Here is a 22,007-nt window from a genome sequence, read left to right as displayed (position 1 = left end):
AAAGTGTTTACTATTATGGGCCAATGACCTATATGTTAGGCCCCTTTAAACAAGTATCATCTACTATTATGATATATGAACTTTAAAAAAGATGGCCTACTACCGCTTACTTTGCAAATATAACATTGCTATAATAATTTGCTTGTACTGTAATTGTTAACCTATTTGTAAAAAAGTAAACAAATTCCACAAAGAGTTATTTTGTATTAATTAAAATATTTAAAACAAGTTACTTCTTGCGATTTACTGCTAAGATCCAATGTCTTTTGAAATCAATTTCACTAGATTGTGAAAAAAGCACTGTATTACAATGTCGATTAATGCAGCCAACAGCAAGCACATAGTTCTGTCGGAACATTATGGAATTAAAAAATAATAATCTGAAGATAGACGATAAAATGATTGAATAAATGCATGTAAACATCGCATCTACTTCAGTTCCTTACGGTCAATTTTTTATGAACATGCCTCTAAGTAATTCTTGTAGTATCCACCTATTGCAACACACTGCTATATGCAAAGAGACTACAGAGAACCAAAAATAATTGTCCTGAATGAGTTAATTCATAATTACTATATAAATGGTTCGTTATTGGATATTATAAATTTTCCACCTAACTTATTACTGGTTACCAGCATACTTTCATACTTTGCTCAATCAAATCATTAACATACATATAATCCCAAAATACACAATAATAATACTACGAATATAGTTCCACGAAAAGCGTTCAAGTAACCAAAAATCACATAACGGAAAATTAAAAGGAAACTAGCCAGCCCATTAAAAACTCATAAGACAACCCCAAAATGATTTTCAAAAACAATTTAAATGAATTCAAATGTCAAGAAATAAACTGCAACGCTACATATTTAGGCCAAATAAAACTACATCTCCACACTGGATACAAAGAACACAAAAATGGGATTAGATACAATTGACACTCAGCCTTCAAAAGGTACTACTACTACTACTACTACTACTACTACTACTACTACTACTACTACTACTACTACTACTACTACTACTACTACTACTACAATAATAATAATAATAATAATAATAATAATAATAATAATAATAATAATAATAATAATAATAATAATAATGGGAGCACTAAGAATAATAGTAAAAAACACCTAAAAATACAGTACAGCATGTCATTGACCTAGCTTGGGTAGGGGGTGTGGCGTGGTGTGGTGTGGTGTGGTGTGGCGTGGCGTAGCATGGCATGGCATGGAAAAGGGTTAACCCTTAGCCCTACTTTTTTCTGAACACTCCTGCCTCTCCAGCTCCATTTAAGAATCTGCTTGAAGAGGGATAAGAGACAGCACAAACATATGGACAGTATATTTATAATAATAAAATAAAGCAAACATTAAATTAAAATAAGTATAATACAACATTCAGGTGCAATGCTCAGTATTTTTGCTATTTGCTTTACGTCGCACCGACACAGATATGTCTTACGGCGATGATGGTATAGGAAAGGCCTAGGAATTGGAAGGAAGCGGCCGTGGCCTTAATTAAGGTACAGTCCTGGCATTTGCCTGGTGTGAAAATGGGAAACCATGGCAAACCATCTTCAGGGCTGCCGACAGTGGGGCTCGAACCCACTATCTCCCGATTACTGGGTACTGCAAGTGATAAAAAATCATTCTTGTCCGTATTGAAGATACTGAATGTAGGATGCTAAATGGTTTATTTTGTCACATATAAATTTTACATTTAGGACTTTATTCTTAATTCCGCTTGAGACATGTTTCGCCCTTCATTGAGGGCATCATCAGTCAAAAATTATCACCTCAAGGTAAAAATCAGGTACCTGATTAGTATTTAACATGTACAAATTAGTATACATTACAAGGGCAAAATTAAGTATGAGAAACTCAAGTACATGGTGATGGCTAAACAATATAAGTTCAACGAATAGGAAGTCGGCACCAATGCTTAAAATTACTGGGTAATTATAGCAGAGTTCCGCAGTGGTGCTCTGAAGAATAATGGATGCACTCATAGGAAATTATAAATTTTAAAATTATTTACAGTATAACAGTCGGGGGGAAGGGTATAGTGCTCGGCGTCAATGTTATTAACAAAACTTACTGCCAAGTTGGTAACTATACAGTAAATATACATTATCTAAATGAGCAGTTGAGAAATTTACAGTTTATATACATATTTACAAGAGAGCAGCTTGGTGAGCTAGGATATAAAAAGTAAATTACCAAGTGCGTCCCGTTGCTTTAATAGTTGGAAGATGATTGTAGCATTGTCATATCAGAATATGCAGAGTGGTTTAATCTTAGTTAATAATCACAGGGGGCAGGGAAAATATTCCATAGCCAAATGAGGTTCTATATGCATCAAACGGAAGGTTGTCTGGTTGAAGCACCGGGTTCGGTACGGTGAACTTGTCAGCGTGGACGGAGACTCAATGGGAGTCATTGAGTAAACAGTGCGTTTGAATGGCGACAATGACGGCAGTTATTTGTAGGTAAACGTATTGCTGGGAATGTGTTGCAGGTTGAATCCTTCGCTTTTTCTTCATAGATTTCTTGTAGCTTGGAATGATGTGTGGAAACATCGGTGCGGGATGCCGGTGAGACGTAAATTGATATTGTTTCGCGAATGAATGTATGAAGGACTTCATTTTAAATTTTATAATTTCCTATGAGTGCATCAGGTGCTTCAAATATGAAATGTGAACGGCAGGCTTCGTTTTCAACTGTGAATAAATGTTTATTTGAAGCACGAGTCATTAAATAATATTAGATGCATGTCATTAAAAGACTCTAAATTATATTTTTACTATGAATGAAGTCATATCCCGAATGTATTTTACTGTAATTGGTTACTAAAATAATTATTGCCATATGGCAACTACAGTCATTGGAGGTTAGGTAGTACACATTTGTTTACTTCTATATTTTTATACCGTTATCTCATATGATTCAAGTTTCTTGATGAATGTACTGTGTACTGTACTATATTGTTATTTCTTTACTAGTATATATAGGTAATTCATATTAAAACTAAGGTTACGAGTTATTTTTTGACGTAGTCACATAAACTAACAAGAGATGTTTTCTAGGTAGAACCCCAACCTCCCACTGTCACATAAAGATTTGGACTTTATCCTGAATGAGGCAGTAATTCCTGATGGGGATTTATCAGATGTTGATATAGATGACGATGACCCTGAAATAGTAGAACAGCATATTGTTCGCAGGAGCGTTACAACTGATGAACCATCAAATTCAGTAGATAGGACTGCACTGACTCATAGGCCCAATCTTCCTGTAGTAGATAATTCTGCTGTAATAGACATTTATGATACCAACGGTTCACCTACACAACTGCAGCAAACTTCCAGAGATACAGCATCAACATCAATTGACAAAATTGAAGTTTATCCAAAGTGGAGAAAAGTCGATTTTGATTCTCCTTGCACTTTCATTGTTGAAATTTCAGGCTGTGATTGAAAATTCACTCACAACTCCTGGAAAGTCACAAATGAGGAAAAGAGGTCGATCGAGCTCAGAGTTGCAGCCTGCTGTGAAAAGAAGGCCAAAAGTAGCCATGCCACTTTCTGATGTGAGGTTTGATGGGTTGTGCCACTGGCCAGTTTATATTCCAAAAAACAGAAGTGTAGGAGCTGTAAAGTGGGTTTCGCCACGGTGATGTGTAAGAAGTGCAAGGTTGGCTTATGCTTGAATGGGAATAATGACTGCTTCTTGACATTTCAAAATCATTAGTTAAAATTCAGAAGAACTAGGCCCACATCGTATTTAGTATTCAACTGTAATTGTAAATTTTTCACTGTTTTACTATATTAATTGATGTGTTTATTCTGATGTATACAAATTGTGCAATAAGAATATGAAATTCAGTGAGTGCCTATTACTTTGACACCATGGCCCAAAGTTGCCATATGGCTATAATAATTACTTCAATAATTACAATGGGAATTTCTTTAAAAATGGTCATAATATCTTATTTGAAAGCCAAATAACACAGTAAGAACAGTGAATTTTTTTTTTTGTTAAGAAAAATAATTCAGGATAGAAAGGGTTAAATGTTTACAATGGCATACCAGTTATTCTCGCACACAATTTCCAACAATAACTCATCAGTCATGAATAACTGGATAACGTAAAGTTCACTGTTAGGTCCAGTTCCTTGCGGTGGCTTAAAACCCGACATACCTGTGAACGGGGTTCTTTTGAAGTCCGAGTCTGTGTCACGGATTGGATCAAATGTGGACCTGCCTCTTCTGCATCCACACTGGTGTTCTACCAATTTTCCCTCTACTCTGTCTCTTATTCGTTTATCCAAGATTCTTTCAAGGATCTTAGCTGTATAAGGTATCAATGTCATTCCTATTTAATTTTCACATTGCTTCCTGTCTCCTTTCTTGAAAATTGGTATAATGGCCCCTTTTGTCCACTCTTTTGGAACAGTCTTTTCTTTCCATATCACTCTGGAGTTTATACAACAACTGTAGACCTGCTGCTATTATCAATTCTATGGTGACCTCCTCAATTCCAGATGCCTTACCTTGTTTCATCCTTTTAGTGGCCCACTCAATCTCTGCCATGGACACCTCGTTTTGCTCATCTTCCATCTGCATTAAATCTGGTTCATCGATTTCTCCTTGGACTGAGGTATTTTGGACGTTGTAAAGCTGTTCAAATTATTTTCCTCACCTGTGCAATATATCCTGCTTCTGTGTCATCACTTCCTCCTGTTCATTTTTAAAGTTAGCACCTTCACCTGGGTTTTTCTTCTTTTTTACCCACTGGAATAAGATCTTTTTGCTTCCGGTTTCTCTTCTTGCAGAGATTCAGTGAATTTTTTCCAGCATTTCGTTTTCCCTTCTTGAACCACCTTGGAGCACTCCTCCTTGCAGTGCCTGTATTCTGTCTTGCATTCTGTTGTTCTGTTTCTCAGCCATCTTTTCCAAGCTTGTTTCTTCCATTTAACTATATCTTTTACCCTGTCATTCCACCATGGCGTTTCTTGATCCTTCTTCCTTCCTGATACTCATACTCTTCCACAGGTCATTTCTGCAGACTCCACCATGACTGTTTTTAAGTATGCCCATTCTTCTTTGACCCTTCTGATGTCTTCCTTAGGTATACTTGTTTTAATGTGTGTCTGGAACTCTTCATTTATTTCCTTCTCCTGCAATTTCCACACCCTTAGCTTTCTCTGCTTAATCTCAGTCATCTTTTGTATCTTTCCCATCTTTAACCCAACATGACATTGTATCGCCCACCACTCGTCTGACGTCTCTTAGCCAACAAAATACAAGATGATATTCTGTACTGCCATCTTTTGGTTTGGCATCGAACTTTGTAGAATCCAGATACTATTTGACAGTCAGTAAAAATCTATTATTTAGATGGCAGTGTAGCCGTCAGCTGTCCACTCATGCTCGAGCGATAGTAAATATTCTCGCCATGTGCTCTTCTAGTCATATATAGTTTACTGTTCAATGTTATATATGTCAGGTAACACAAAAACCACAGTATTTTCAAACTTCTACTCCTTCATTGTACCCTAATGAATTATCTAATAGCATTTGACGATGCCTAAAAGTGAACTGACCGAGCTCGATAGTTGCAGTCGCTTAAGTGCGGCCAATATCCAGTAATCGGGAGATAGTGGGTTCGAGCCCCACTGTTGGCAGCCCTGAAGATGGTTTTCCGTGGTTTCCCATTTTCACACCAGATAAATGCCGGGGCTGTACCTTAATTAAGGCCACGGCCTCTTCCTTCCAATTCCTAGGCCTTTCCTATCCCATCGTTGCCGTAAGACATATCTATGTCGGTGCGACGTTAAAAAAAAAAGTGAACTGGCGATGGTCGGATTGTGTACCGTAACCCAACATGTGCCTGATGCTGACAGATGGCACAATCATTAATCAACAGATCCCAATTTCAAGAAATCGCCGTTTACAGCAGTTTCAGCCTACAAACTACCGCGAGGTATGAAACCAGAGACTGAATAGAGTTTTTCAATTGCGTTTTACCGATAATTTGTTCAGAGAAATTATTAACGAAACCAATCGGTATGCGATAACGATAGTAGTAATAATAATAAAAATGCAAAATAATTTGTCTTAAATTGCACATATAGCTTTTATTTGCTCCAGTATAGATTGCTGTAAGTGTGCAAGCCTAAATACGTCATTTATGATTGATTGATTGATTGATTGATTGACTGACTGATGTTTGTTGTTTAAAGAGGTCATCAGCCCTTAATGGTACGAAATGAGATGAAATGAAATGACAAATTATAAGTCCAAAATCCCCCACTGACCAGAATTCAAAGCGTGAGGACGAAGAATGAATGGATGGAGATGAATTTAAAACAATCAGTGGATCCGACCCACAGTGCCTCACATGCACAGAAGCTTGCACAAAACAATAGTATTACTGACCAAGGGATTGCTTCTATAGCACGATGCTGAATCGATTATGCTTATAGTCGAAATGGGTCCAAAATCCAGGTCATTGGCCCCTCATAATGGTATTTATCGCTAGGAAAGTAGAACCATGCTATTTGTCATGTTGCAGTACTAATCAAGAGTAGCGTAGACTCGTGGTATTCCACACATTATGGTACTATTCACAGGTAGTGTAATGCGCACATGTAACACAGACCTATGGTGTTTCACACATTGCGGCGCTATTTACAGGCATCGCAAACCTATGGTGTTCTGCATATAAGTGGACTAACCTCAGGGACTCGTACTATCCCGTGGTACTCCTCACATAGTGGGAACTGAGCATAGGTAAGGCAGAACCATCGTGTCACTAATCCCATGGTGTCTCTCATACAGGGGTACGAATTACAGGTACTGTAGGACCCACATCCCGATTCACACACTGCCGCTACTAATCACAAACCTATTGCGTACTACGCGTACTACGCGCAAGTAAATGCGACCCATGGTGTTCCCTGCATGATGGCACTAATTACAAGTAGTCTCATGGTTCTAATTTGATTATCCCTTGGTCGCCCCTTTTAGTGGCCTCTTATGACAGGCAGGGGATACCGTAGGGGTATTCTTCCTCTGCATCCCCCACCCACAGGGGGTAATATGTCATTTAAAGGCAAGTGCTATCTCCAAAATCGTGAAAGATGAATACAGGTCTTATAAGATAAAAATTCACATTTAAAATAAGAGTAGTAGAGACATCACAGAGAACTTTAGTTCGAGGGGTAAGGGTTAACTTAGCTATCACAATTCTGGGAGGGCTGTTACATCTACCAACATTTTCCTGTTACCTTTCTCGACCAAAATCTATCAGAGGTTTGATTTTGTTATTTCAGCTACATCTTGTTATCTTCTGACTGTTTTTCTTTCGAAACAATGTGTTAACAATGATCAGCTCATTTCTTCTACAAAAGTCTACCAAAATATCTCCAGCCTTGTTTCTCTTCCCATATCCAAATGGTCCCCTAAATTCTTCATCTTTTCTTTCCTGACCTACTTGGGCATTCATGTCTCCTATGCTCAAAACTTGTTTGTTCTGTATGTGGCCTTCCAGACAGTCAAGGTGTTCCTCTAGATCCATATCTGTATTTCCTGTTTGTGGAGCATACCCTTTAATTACATCTGTAACACCAGTTTCAAGTCTCAGTCTGACCTTAATCAACCAGTCATTTATGTTTTTCCACCAATTCTAGGTATTCCTTTAGTCTTTTCTAATTATGAGACCTACACCAGTTTTGGCTTCTCTTCCTCCACTATAGTATAAGGTGTATCCTTTCTTTAGTTTCCTCTCACCTTTTCATTTCTATTTGGTCTCACTGATTCCTAGCAATGCTATGTCCTTGTCAACCATAAAAACTACATTTCTTCCACTTTCCCTGTTAACACGTTAATGACGGGCTATGTTAATTAACGCAGTTTTGTATTGGTGCGCGGGTGACGTAAATTAAAATTTTCTCACATTGCTTCATGTTTGAGTGATTTCATCCTCTCCGCCATTGATTAATCGAAATATTTCATGTTGTTTACAAACTAAAGTCTTTGTTGATTGGAATTTAGATAGATATATTATTTCCTTGACAAGGCTTTCTGCTCAGGAAGTGTGGTTTCAGAACATTCAGTACCGCATGACTCAGTGTATTGTCAGGTGTTAGCATGGCGCGCCGTAGCAAAGACAGCCTGAATGATTATGAAATATTTGGAGAATTGCATGCTGATAGTTTATCTGATGTCCCTAGTGATTGCAAAAGTGTAAGTATTAGCGATTGTGAAGATGTGTGTCTGTCAACATCAAAATATACATGCGGAAGTGAAAGTGCGACATTCAGTTCAGACGAGTCTGTTGACGGCGTCAATAATACGAGTGAAGATGCCAATGATAGTAAGGACAGTGAGGCTGATGGATGGACAAATAAGGATGAAAACAGAGTCCTAGAACCATTTACAGGTCATTTTGATGTCAATTAAAAGTTACATGTATTTATATTTCATCCTACTTCTCACACTGTTGCCAGTCCACTGGAAAGAATGGAGTAGTGGGCACCCGGACAACAATGTGTTAATGTCACTACATTGATGGTCGCTATCTTGATGTATTTGGTTGCTGGTCACCTATTTCTCGTATTTCTCCCATTATCACAAGAACTGCACATCGCTTGTTGGAAACGCCCTAGTCTTTTGCAAGTCACTTGTGGGGAATGCCCTAGCATTTTCCAAGGCTTCAGTACACTTGTTATCATATAGGCTTTTATTATAATGAGTTCGCCTCTCCCAAAGGAATTTTAGAGCTATTGCCAGCCGAAACTTGTAGGGCACTCCTAACATGGAGAACAGACGCCTTTTATAGCCATTCCTCTGGAGTACAGATGCTACAGTTTATATGGGGTTTCAGTGGCATTTCCTCCACTGAGGGCCCATTTCCTTTCTGCAAGGACTCCTCCGCCCGTAGCCATTTTTTTTACTTATTCAAAAAATATTTCTTTCTGTAATATTAGCGGTTCAATTAAGCTTACAACCCTCAAGTAATTTCATATTTTACTTAAATATAAGCTCTATATATTTTTTGAAAGTTGGGTATCTCACCACCTCCCCATACCAGTCTTCTTACTACAGTCAAGATCAGCAAGTAGATCTTCCTCCACTTATTGTTAATCTGTATAAAAATAATGGTGCCCCAAGTTGATTAGCTAGTCCTCTTGATCAGACTGAATTTGTTAATCAGTGCTCTACTTACTCCAATCTCTTAATCCTTTCACTCCATGTTCACATTAAGGCAACTATGCAGTAATTAGCCTATCTCATCAAGTTCACGTAAGTGTAAGGTGGATAGCCAGTTTTGTGATGAAGAAATTCATACAAGATCATGCAAAAATTGGTTATGACCAGGGCAGATACCACGAAGGTGAACAAAGTTTGGAAGGAACAAATAAGAACACTAAATTACACCAGGTTCATTCTCTCATAACATCTTACGCTTCACGACTCTCAATGAATGCAAATGATTTTTGGGGTTAGAAGGGAATGGTCAAATTGGGCCTGTAGTTCCCAATATTTCACTGGAAACTGTCCCTTGCATTTTCAAGGGGTCTGCTCTCTGCCTAAACTAGCCAGTAATTGTGTCTATCCTTTTTTGTGCACTCTTATCCTTCTTCGCAACTTTCTCTTCTTGATGAACATCTATACATAGAAATGTTCCCCTTCTACTACTTCATAGAATTTTTTTATGGTGGCAGATCAAGGAATATTCCCTTATAATGGAGCTCTTCCAGTCTGTATTTCTCATGTAGCCCATTATCTGGAAGCCTTCATTACCTTTCATGGCAGCTTTAGCTCATCAATTTATTTATTTATTTTTCCAGACACTTCATCACTCCACCATACATCTGCAATTCTCACCGCTGCAAGTTTTCAACCCATAGTATTCAAATTTCCTTCACTGAGGTAATAAAAAAAAATAGGACCCTTGGGCTCTATGTTGAATAAGAAGAGAAAGTGAGTGCAGAAAATCAAACAGAGAGTGGAAAACTAGAAGTAATCTAAGATACAGCTTATTGCCCAAGAGTTGGGGCTGAGGCTGATGAGAGGCTGTTTCAAAAGTGTCCCAGAGTTTTAACTGACATTACTGGAACAATACAACTATTCTTCATTTTAGGATTTCTATTTTACACACAGATGGAACCATGAATTCTAAGCAAATTCTTTGTTGGGAATGGTAGTGCTCACATTCCTGTAGACAATCAAATGTGAAGTTTTATAAATATGATGACATATGAACTACACTAAAACAAGATATCTAAAAAAAAAAAAAATCCACCTTGATATGATTTGCTCAAATAATAAACTACAGCTCTGTAAGTACAGTAGTTTGATGTACTATTAATAAATCTCCAGCACAGGTAAAAAAAAAAAAAAAACACCTTGATATGATTTGCTCAAATAATAAACTACAGCTCTGTAAGTACAGTAGTTTGATGTACTATTAATAATTCTCCAGCACAGGTTATGATGATGAGTGTGTTGAATGATCAGCACATAAGCGGATAGGATCTCCGAAGAGCACCACTGAATGTCGTGGTGGTGGTGTTTACTATTATGAGGAAACAGAACTGGCCAACCATCCTCTTTTAATACTGATCAGTGCAAAAATGGGAAGAATGAAGCTATTATCAAAAGAAAGGGAGGACCACAGAGGACATGAAAGATATTCTAGGCATCGTAAACTTAACACTGTCAGAGTCAGAAGAGTAGAGTTGACCACAGGAAAGAAGACAATGAGGAGCCAGACACAAGTAAGTTGAAGGAACACCAGATTCAGCTAGCTATGTTACTGGAGAGCCGCTTTTAGTCACCTCAAACAATAGGCAGGGGATACCATGGATGTATTCTACTGTCCTCACCCACAGGGGATCAACCTACATTATAAAGTTAAGGGAAATTTCCACATGGTACTTCAAACAAAGGTGAATTAAGTCAGGAGAGACACAATGAAGGGTGGAAGTATTTCCCTCATCTGGCCCAGCATGTTTTTTGCGGCAAAGCATCTGATATGTGATCTTAACTAAATAAGGTCTTAATGTTAAATAAATAAGGTCTCCTGATTTCAGAAATGTCATTGGTTCTATTGTATCAAATCTAGTTTTCGTGTTATTTGCCGTTTACTATATGAAAATGTGTCACTGCGGCACAGTGCCACTTTGTGATAACAGTGAATCGGCGGTTGTTAGAGTGGACATGGTTTGCTTAAAGGCTGTACTACTTCATAACGGAAACATTCTATCTTCGATTCCTGTGGCATATTCCGTTTCACTAAAAGAAAATTATATCACAATGCAAACTGTTTTAGGTAAAATCAAATATCATGAGCACCGGTGGAATGTGTGTAGTGACTTGAAGGTGTGTGGTATTCTATTAGGACAACAAACAGGCTACACTAAATTCCCTTGTTGTTTATGTGAATGGGACAGCAGAGCTAGGGACAAACACTGGTCTACACCTTCCTGGCCTAAGAGACAAGTTTTGACACCTGGTGTGATAAATGTTACAAATGCTGCTTTAGTTGACCCACAAAAAATTATTTTGCCACCGCTACACATCAAACTGGGAATCATGAAGCAGTTCGTTAAGGCCTTGGACAAAAGTAGCCCCCGTTTCAAGTACATTGCAAGCAAATTTCCACATTTATCTGATGCAAAAGTCAAGGAAGGCATTTTTAATGGACCACAAATTAGAAAGCTTCTGAAAGACAGAAACTTTGAACAGACGATAAATGCCATGGAACTTGCTGCATGGCATTCAATAAGAGACGTTATAACAAAGTTCCTAGGAAATGTAAAGGATGAACAATACGAAACAATAGTGAAAGCGATGTTGGATGATATGAAAGAGTTGGGGTGTAGAATGAGTCCGAAACTGCACTTCCTTCATTCTCATCTCGATCAATTTCTGGAAAATCTTGGGGCTGTTAGTGAAGAGATGGGAGAGAGATTCCACCAGGACATCAAGGAGGCAGAAAGAAGATACCAGCAGAGGTGGGATGATCCAATGATGACCAACTACTATTGGTGTTTGAAAAGAGAAGACAAACTTGATGCAGTCAGACGCTGGGCAGCCAAGCATTCATTCCAAGGGGACATCTAGAACTGTTAAAGTTTATTTTGTTCACATTTATGAATTGATAATAAAGATACTGAATAAAAGTTACATTGCTTGCTTGTAAATCATGTTTAATTGTCAAAATAAATTGCTTTCATTGCCTCACAGTTGTTTGTGTGTTTTTGTGTAAATCAGTATTATATTACAATAAATGCTAAATATTTCATTGTAATTTTATACTCAATAATTATTCATTGTATATAATAATTCAAGACAATATTAAACTATTTCAAAATATATATAATAATACAAAAAATTATAAATATTTCCAAAATTATCAACATTTCTCATTACTTTTTATATGCAATATTCAGGTCTATCTCTTATTTTGATACAGCTATTGTGAGAAAACGTAACGTGATACGTAGAAACGGACAACGGATTCGTGTTCACCGACCCAAAATTAGTTAAGATCACTTATCATACCTCTTGCTGCAAAAAAAAAAAAAAAAAAAGTTTGAAAATGCTGGGTTGTGTAATTAAACAGGAAGAATGGTGAACACCATTAACTTTTTAATTTTTAGCTCTACAGAATATTCTACTAAATTTACCTTTAAATCCAATTTATCTTTAGAAAGCATCAAATGATTCTCTACTTCCTTCTTCTCTCTAAGCAGCTCTGCTTCCCGGGCCTCAAATCGTCGCAACTCCTGCTCCAAGTGAAGTTTCTCATTTGCAAGTCTGGTGCGCTCCAAGGCAGTCTGTGAATGTTTCATAGCTGCTTCATCTAACTGTCGTCGAAGTTCAGCCTCCTTTTCCCAGAGATTATGTTCTGATTCATGAATTCTCTTCTTTAGTTCTGTCTCACGCAGCTTAAAATATGGTCAAGGTTACTAGTTAAATCCTAGTTTCAACAACAGCAAATTGCAGCTGAACACTGCTCATATATTAATAGAAAACAGTTAACATTTTCTAGAGAAATACTGTACATTTTTGTCAAGTTTATGTGAGAAAGGAAAATGGAAAGAAAGAGTTATTCACCTAGGCAAGAACATAAATAACAAACTTATAGTAACAAAGAACACAAAAATTACATAAATTATTATTTGGCCTTAATGAGCATGATAAACAAAGAAGATTACAAAATAAGTCGGTGTATGAAAGACATACATAGGTATGGAAATGGATTTAAGGGGCCCATAGACGTGCAATATTATTGCGCAATATCAGGGTTTGTGCAATAAAACTGATAGTGTGTATTTAATATTGAAGGGTTGTGCAATATATTGTACGAAATCAAGAAAGTTTGAAATATATTGCGCAAATCGCAAAATACTGTGCCGTATGTTGGTAATATTGTGCAATATCCCTTCCTCCCGCCAGTTGGTATCAACAAGCCTTGGAGAAGGTATCGTGATGGCAGACAAAAAAGAGAAAATGTTTATTTTGGAGTTTATCAAAGTGTACCATGGCCTTCCGGCTCTGTGGGACGTTAAGAGCAAAGCGAGGAGTTCATCATACAATTCACCATTCATGCGCAGAATGGTTCCCATTTTCTCAGTTCATTGAGTAAATTTTCATGAGTGTACGTTTCTCTGTCTAGAAACCACTGTTTCGCCCTTGTGCTTCTTTTCCGTTTCTGCTTCTTTTTGGCACTTACGCCCACGGCGATCAAAACGCAGCAAAGATCAGTGTCACTCAATATAATCACCAAATAAAATACCGGCATGGACTGACTATACATTGCAACGCATATTGTACGTCTATGACCGCTTTGCGCAATATATTGCACAACTATCAATATTATCTCCACACGATTCTATTTATTGCACAAACTCGATTTTTGTGCAATAATATTGTACGTCTATAGGCAGCTAACAATATATTGTACAATCCATTTTGCGCAATAATATTGCACGTCTATGGGCCCCTTAAAAGAGAGAACAGGGTAGCCAAGGCACTGTCTGCTACCTTGAATTCAGCCCGAACAGCCTGTCCAGAATGAACAAGAGTGCAATCCTGGAATTTTTGTACGTAGATAAAGTAGATGCAAGTGGATACGTAATCAATGAACTGTGGAGAACACAGTCTTGTGGAAATGAATGTGTCTGAAAAGAAAATCAGTACTGTAGCCTAGTTTTATGGTTCTTACTGTCCCTTTCCACCCTAGCCCATATGATCATGTGGGTTTCAAAACCAGCTCCATTCTCTGTGGCAATATGGACTCCATTCATTGTACGAGTTCTGCTTGTCATGTTGCAATTGCTTCTATTGCTCTTCTTGGCCAATGGAAGGCAGGAGAATCTGTGAAACTTTTACCAAGGGAAGTAGCCATGTGCTTGGAGTGTAAAATATTTTGCATGTACAGTATTTTAATAATGCACCGTGTATGTTTATATTTCTTTCGTGAAAAGTACTAAGAGTATAGGTCAAAAAAATTGATTTTCAGGAAAGCCAAACTTTCATTAGTCACCAGAAGCAGCTTCACACATTGTTATATCACTATAATATAGTTCAGGAATGACACACAACACTGACTTGTACTCCTAAGATTATAAAAGCTGAAAAGATTAATTCAAAGTTACCACAATCAAGAAATGGGTAAATTTTGACTTATACTCTTAGTACTTTTCACGAAAGATTTATTCTCTTTTATAAATAAGCCTGGTTCATGACTGCACAATTTAAATTTGATTAAATTAAGAACAGGTCTCACAATTGTTTTGAATTTATAGTAACAAATCATGTGGGTCAGGGCTAAGGTAAGGTTATCGCAATGTCTATTGTCAATACAGCTGTTAATATTATACTTCTAAAGGAGTAGAGGGTCTCTCGTATAAACTAAGACCAAACGCACGGTGTTTGTACTCTGCGCTATGGCAGCTGCCCCAGCCAAACTTATGTCACATGCGGCTGCTCTGCTTTAAGCATGTATACAATCTTATACGAAATTTTACCTTATAAAAGATGCTGGAAGTGTAGTTCTTCCTGGGTTATACAGGCATTATATCTGGTAACCACATTCTGGCTGACGTGAGTGAATTCTACCATTGTAATATTTCCGATTTCATTTGTAACATTTTCTTTCAGTTCCTCCAACATGTGAGGATTTGTTCCGATACACTTTTTCTTTCAGTTTATCCCACAAGTAAAACACACACCGTTTGATCTGGAGAACGAGGAGGAAATAGACCAGCACTGATCATTCTATCTGCAAAACCTTCCAAGACTGTAAGAAGGGGATCTTCTGCTGTATGAGCAGGGACTGAATCTTGTTGAAACCAACCATGCAATTTTTCTTTTTCCGTTAACCAATGGAAGAACAGCATCAAAATGTCATCTTGGTACCTCTCTGCATTTACTGTCATCTCAAATAGGCCCAATTATTCGTCTTGCACTAACAGCACACCAAACACCAATCTTCCTATCATAATGAGTGACTTCATAAGTACGAAGGTGGTTTGAAAAGTCCGTGCAAAGTCCAAGAGATGGCAACACAGGCGTGTATTGAGGTCATGTTTAGTTAGTAGCATCTCTTGAATGAACGCACACCAAGTTTCAGCCATATTGGTCTATTTCTTTGTGTTTGACATTCGTGTGAATTGAGGAAGTAGAGTGATTTTCAAGAAATGGACGAAAAAGAATTTTGTGTGGTGATTAAACATTACTTTATGAAAGGCAAAACGCCTCAGGAGACTAAAGAGAAGCTTGATAAACATTATGGTGACTCTGAACCTTCGATTAGAACAGTTTATAAGTGGTTTCAAAATTTTCAGACTAGCCATATGGGCACAAGTGACGCTGAACGTTCTGGACGGCCTGTGGAGGTTACGAATCCAGAAATCATTGATCAAATACAGGATATGGTAACGGATGACAGAAGAGTTAAGGTGCATGAGATTGCTAGTGCTGTGGGCATCTCGACTGAATGGGTACATAATATTTTGCATAAACATTTGGACATGAGAAAGCTATCCGCAAGATGGGTGCCACGATTGCTCACGCTTGACCAAAAACAGAATCGTGTGAAGTGTTGCAAGGATGGTTTGAGCTGTTCCAGAAGAATCCGGAGGACTTTAAGCATTGTTTAGTCACTGTGGATGAAACATGGATACATTACTATACTTCTGAGTTTAAACAACAATCTAAACAATGGATTACCAAGGGGGAATCTGCACCAAAAAAAGCGAAGACTGTTCCTTCAGCCGGAAAGGTTATGGCGACTGCCTTTTAGGATTTGCAAGGGATAATCCTCATCGACTATCTGGAAAAGGGTAAAACTATTACAGGTGCATATTATTCATCGTTATTGGACCGTTTGAAAACTGAGCTGCAAGAAAAATGCCTGCGATTGGCCCACAAGAAAGTACTTTTCCATCACGACAACACACCAGCACACACCTCAGCAATTGTGGTCGCAAAGTTAACGGAAATAGGATTCCAACTCATTTCACATCCCCCCTATTCTCCAGACTTGGCTCTCTCTCGGACTACTATTCGTTCCCCAATTTGAAGAAATGGCTGGCGGGACAAAGATTTTATTCAAACGAGGAGGTGATTGCAAACACTAATGGATAATTTGCAGACTGACAAATCCTATTATTTGGAAGGGATCAACAAACTAGAACATCATTGGACGAAGTGTATAAGCCTAAAAGGAGACTATGTTGAAAAATAAAAAAGGTTTACCCCAAACACGTAAGTAGTTTTTATTTCTGCACAGACTTTTCAAACGCCCCTGTATACCATTAGGATTTTCTGCACACCAATAGCGAGTGTTATGACTGTTCGCACGACCATTAAGATGAAACAAGAACTTTTACATACGAAAATAAGGTGTTGCAATGATAGCTGTCTCACCATGTTAACAGCTGAGATTCAGACCAGGTCGAACACGTGGAGGCTGCTTGCAAGGTTAAGAACTAGGCGCTCGCCTCCCATACTGTAGCTTACGGAGAGTAAAAACGCTGCTTCAGCTGTCTTAGTTTATATGAGAAACCTTGTATTATTAACATTAAATATTACTTGTGTATTAATCTACTATTAATTATATGAGGAATTTCATGAACTACCAGACGAGTGTAACATTGGAGAAATGTCCAGCAATGATGATAACAAATAAGTGCTCACATTCTCACTCTCTAATTCAGCACCCAATGATGATGATGATGATGATGATGATGATGATGATGTAAGAGATCATGAAGATGGAGTACCAGCAGAAAATGAGCAAACTACACCTGTACCAGTAGAAAATGAGCAAACTATGCCCACACCGGCAGAAAATGAGCCAACTACATCTGTACAACTACATATATGCAGTTGCTCTTCAAAGGAAGGACATTCAGCGAGAAGCCCCATCCTCCACTGAAAGACTAAACTGCCACCCAGGTAAGTGGTTCTGGTATTAATGATTACATCTGTACTGCAGACTATTTCAAAGACCCTGATTTTTATTTTTGTATTTGCTACAGAATTTAATTCTATGTACCGTATTTACTCATATATTGGCCATATTTTTTATCCCAATTTTAAGGTCCCAAAATAGGGAGTGCAGCTATTATGGGGAAAATTTTTAGACAAAATTTTTATAAGACCCAGTGACATACTGTAGCCATTTAAAGTATTATTAGAGAGGTATTTATATAATAACAAAGAGATGTTATGCTACAGGGCAGAGCATCTTTTGCACTGGAGTCAATAAACTGTTCTTGAGATTCAAAAGTCATCTGAAGATCAAGAATACGTAGCTAGGTAAGAGGTTAATGATGAGAGGAAAATAAGACAGGAGGTGGTATTTGGTTCTGTTAATTTCCATGATACATTAGATGAAGAAGGGGTTCATGACAGTTATAAGAATGGTTGGGAGGAATGTACTGGGTGGAGGTGACAAGAGCAGTTTTGCACTGGATTTGCTTCCCTACTCTGTAAACCACACATGCTGCTGTAGCCAGCGGGAAACACGATACACGAAGGCGATGAATGATCCATTCACGAAATAAAACATCAAATACATACGCTTGAAAATGATGTTGCATAAATTACACAAGCAAATAAGATCGAGTACTGACCGTACTGGAGGTTTTATTCGTATAAAATAGGAAGAATTAAAAATAAATCAGACTGGGCGAGTTGGCCGTGTGGTTAGGGGCGCGCAGCTGTGAGCTTGTATCTGGGAGATAGTGGGTTCAAACCCCACTGTCGGCAGCCCTGAAGATGGTTTTCCGTGGTTTCCCATTTTCAAACCAGGCAAATGCTGGGGCTGTACCTTAAGCCACGGCTGCTTCCTTCCCATTCCTAGGCCTTTCCTCTCGCATCGTCGCCATAAGACCTATCTGTCTCTCCTCGAGACTCACAAATTTTCAGCAGAAATAACACAAAGGAGGGCTACAGCAATTTCAGATGAATTGAGAAAATTACAATCAAAATGAATGAAAAAGTACTGCGCAGATCATATGGACCAAATAGTATAGTCTTCAAAGAGAAAGTGAATGTGGCCAATTAATTTGTTAATAATAATAATGATGATGATGATGACAACGTTGATAGTAGTAGTAGTAATAATAATAATAATAATAATAATAATAATAATAATAATAATAATAATAATAATAATAATAATAATAATAATAATGTTATATGTTAAAAATGAAAACTAACATGCCAATTTAAAGAATGTATTACAAATTACCTTATATTTCTCTTCCAGCTCTTTCACTTTCTTGTCTCCTTCAGCCTTAACTGCCTTCCCCTGCCTCTCAGCCTCCTCGATTTGACGTCTCAAGCCAGCCTCAAACTCATTACCAAGACGTTCTGCTTCACGAATCTTCTTCTCTGCCTCTGCCTTATGGAACAGCTCTTTTTGTTCCAATCTCTTTTCTGTTTCACGGATTTGAAGATTGGCTCGGAGTTCTATTTCCTTAATCTTCCTATCCAATACTTCATGGAAATATTTCTCATATTCACTCTCTCTCAGTCTTAATTTTTCTTCTAGTTCTTGCATCTTCCATTCAGCTTCATAGCGTTTAGACTCTTCCAATTGAAGTTGCTTTTTAGCTTCTATCACCTGAATTTCAGCTTCGTTTCTTCTCTTTTCTGCTTCATATATTTCTAATTCAATCTTCTTAATTTTCTCTGAAGTTTCATTCCTCATACATTCTTTCTGCCTCTCAGCTTCTTGTAGTTTTGCTTCACATTCTTTAAGCTGTTCTTCTGCCTCATGAACTCTCCTTTCACTGTCTGTCAGGAGCACATCTACCTCTTGCAGTTGCCTTTGGAGTTGTTCTTTAGATCTGTTGGCTTCCTCAATTGCTTTTCTAGCCTCAATAAGCTGCTCCTCACCTTTGTTCCTAGTTTCTAGCAGCAAGCAATGCTGTTCCAATATCTCATTGTCCTTTTCCTTAAGCTTCGTTTCAAGGCTGCCAATGCGTTCCTTCAGTACTGAGACAGTCTCTCGTGTTTTCTGTAATTAATAAAATGTACATTTCACTAACATGAACAAACGATATTTGTATGAAGTCATATATACAGAATTGCATATTAAATCTTTCTAAAAGTTAAAAACTTATAACTCATGGAAAGACAAACGTATTAGTTAAGAAAGAGCTTTGACTTCTATACAGGGCGATCTGTTTGGTTTGTCACGAAAAGAAATACGTGTAGTACATAAACTAATGTGTGTACAACTTTTTATCTCAGTACATTTCCATACAAAGGTTACAAGAGTTCTGTGAAACAGCCTAGTTCTCTAGATGTCCAATATGGCAAAGTTGGCAAACTTCATACCTACAGGACACGTTACACCTCAAAGTTTTGTGATGTGATTTGTGCAAAAGTCTCTGCATATTTTCCTTGCATTTAAAGATAAAAATTTCATAATGTTCCGTATTGAAATGTATCACAATGAAATTGAAATAATAAATAACGTAGTTCAACCTATTCAATACAAATAAATACGAAATGTAGTGTTACATTCCTATTTAATTATAAGCGGAAGCGGTACCGGTTTCGATCCCAATCCGGGTCATCATCAGCCAAATAAAATGCAAAAAACAACGCATAAGTAAGAAAGAAATTAAAGATCAAGTCCCCACAAAAACAGTTGAAGAGGCAAAATAAAACAACGGGCATAGGCACTGTAAAATTCAGAAGAAGTACAAGGTAAGTCACTTAAAAGAAGCAAAGCGCAATCTTCTGAACATCAGCATAGCACACGCAAAGTTCGGCATTGTCTCATAATGTTTACGAGAAACGGAGAACAGTTAAATGAGCCAGCTTGCATACACTATCAATTGCGAAGACACAACACAATCCAACAAATCTGAAGATCCAAAATCGTGCAGAAGCCGAAGACGAGTAGCTCAATTGAAGTAAATTGCCAGCTCCCGAAGATCAGCGCGGCATATTCAACGTCATGCACTGTGCTTTCAAACGCCAACTGAACTTGATGAATAGCTTAATAGTATAATTGAAATATGCAAGTAGATTTTTTAAAACAGTTGACGTAAAAAACAATTGTGAAGAGAAAAATGGTAAAAAGCGCAATACCGGAAACAAATGAAAAACGTATATGCACAGTGCGCTATTTCTTGAAGATAAAAATTCAGGTTGTAATTGAAGTAGTCAAAGTAAGTGCAAGGCATGAGTTTAAATTTGAATGTGAAGACCCAAAATGCAGGTGGCAAAATAGTATGTTAGTATACAGTTCAATTCGGAAAGTAGGGTTTTGGTTGTGAAGTCAGGGGTTCGAGACCTGGAAGAGGAAGTAAGTACCCTTCGTACGAGAGTGACAGCCATGGAGACTTGTGCTAGTACCACCAGCCGCGGCACCGGGAAGGTAAAACCCCCGCACTTCGACGGGACCACATCGTGGAGGACCTTCAGGACCCAATTCGAGACCGTGTGCGGGCACAACGGTTGGACATCAGAAGAAAGGGCCGTGCACCTAATCGCTGGACTGCAAGGAACAGCAGCGGAAGTGCTACACAGCCTCTAGCCGGGTGCCACCTATGAGGAGATAGTTAGAGGGCTCGACAGCTGAAACGGTGACCACCAGTTGGCAGCCGCCTACCGAGTCCAGCTGAGAAAGAGGACCCAGCGCGCTAATGAGACGCTGCAGGAATTCGCGCAAGAAATGGAGCAGCTAGCCCACAAGGCTCTGGATGGGCTGCCTCAGGATCACATTCAGCGGGAGACAGCCTATACTTTCATTGATGGGCTCCGCGATGCTGAGATCCGACAAAAGCTTATGCTCAGCGGGGAGCATAACCCCAGAGAGGCCCTGACATTAGCCCTGAGGGTGGAGACGGTGAAGGGAACAGCGGCACCATCACCAAGAATACGAGCCGCAAGAAGCGAGGACGCACCGGAGACCCGCCCGTTACAGGAGAATGACGCACGCCACCGCCGAGATGCTGACGCACCAACGAGATCACCTGTTGGAACTGCAGCGAGTGTGGCCACCTGTGGAGGAACTGCCAGATGGAGATGGCTCCTGATCAGGGAAACAAGTAAGGACCGACAAGGAGAGGGGCTTGTTGGCACTGTTATTACCGTCCCCTCATTTCACACTATATGTGGTCACCGAGCCGAGCGATGATAGCTTGATCGCCGACGGGTGGCTCGAAGACAGGCCGCGCCAGGTCACGATAGACACGGGGGCGGTATTAACCATCGCCAGGCCTGACATCGCTGAGGGACAGCCAGAGAGGGAACCCAACCGCCCCTACGTGCTGTGAACGGCCTCAGAAGACACCATCCGTCTTGAAGGAGGCGCTACTTCAACTGACGCTGGGACGACGCCTACGAGTCTAGGCCTTCGTTGCTGCCATCACGGATGAGGTCATCTTGGGCCTAGACGCGCTATGGGCATACGAGGCGACTGTCGACGGGGGACGACATGTATTGTGG

General features: G+C 38.8%; 1 protein-coding gene across 8 annotated transcripts in view; it reads right to left on the bottom strand.

Moving 5' to 3' along the window:
- The window catches only part of LOC136871688 (centrosomin), a 540,670-nt gene that overhangs the window by 36,971 nt on the left and 481,692 nt on the right, over positions 1-22,007 (bottom strand). For 7 of the 8 annotated variants that reach the window (XR_010859792.2, XR_010859793.2, XR_010859794.2 and 4 more), the window contains 2 exons: positions 18,790-19,560; positions 12,710-12,970 (listed from right to left, as the gene is read on the bottom strand). Coding sequence is in view for 5 of the 8 variants with exons in the window: in XM_067145194.2 (XP_067001295.2) it covers positions 12,710-12,970; positions 18,790-19,560 (1,032 nt within the window). In the remaining 3 variants the exon portion in view is untranslated. The remainder of the gene's footprint in view (positions 1-12,709; positions 12,971-18,789; positions 19,561-22,007) is intronic. The other variant, XM_067145195.2, reaches the window with a different exon arrangement.

Source organism: Anabrus simplex, chromosome 4 (assembly GCF_040414725.1).
Source record: "Anabrus simplex isolate iqAnaSimp1 chromosome 4, ASM4041472v1, whole genome shotgun sequence".
Lineage (NCBI taxonomy): Eukaryota > Metazoa > Arthropoda > Insecta > Orthoptera > Tettigoniidae > Anabrus > Anabrus simplex.
The sequence above is the reverse complement of the archived record's forward strand: the minus strand, read 5'-3'. Positions and strand labels throughout refer to the sequence as shown.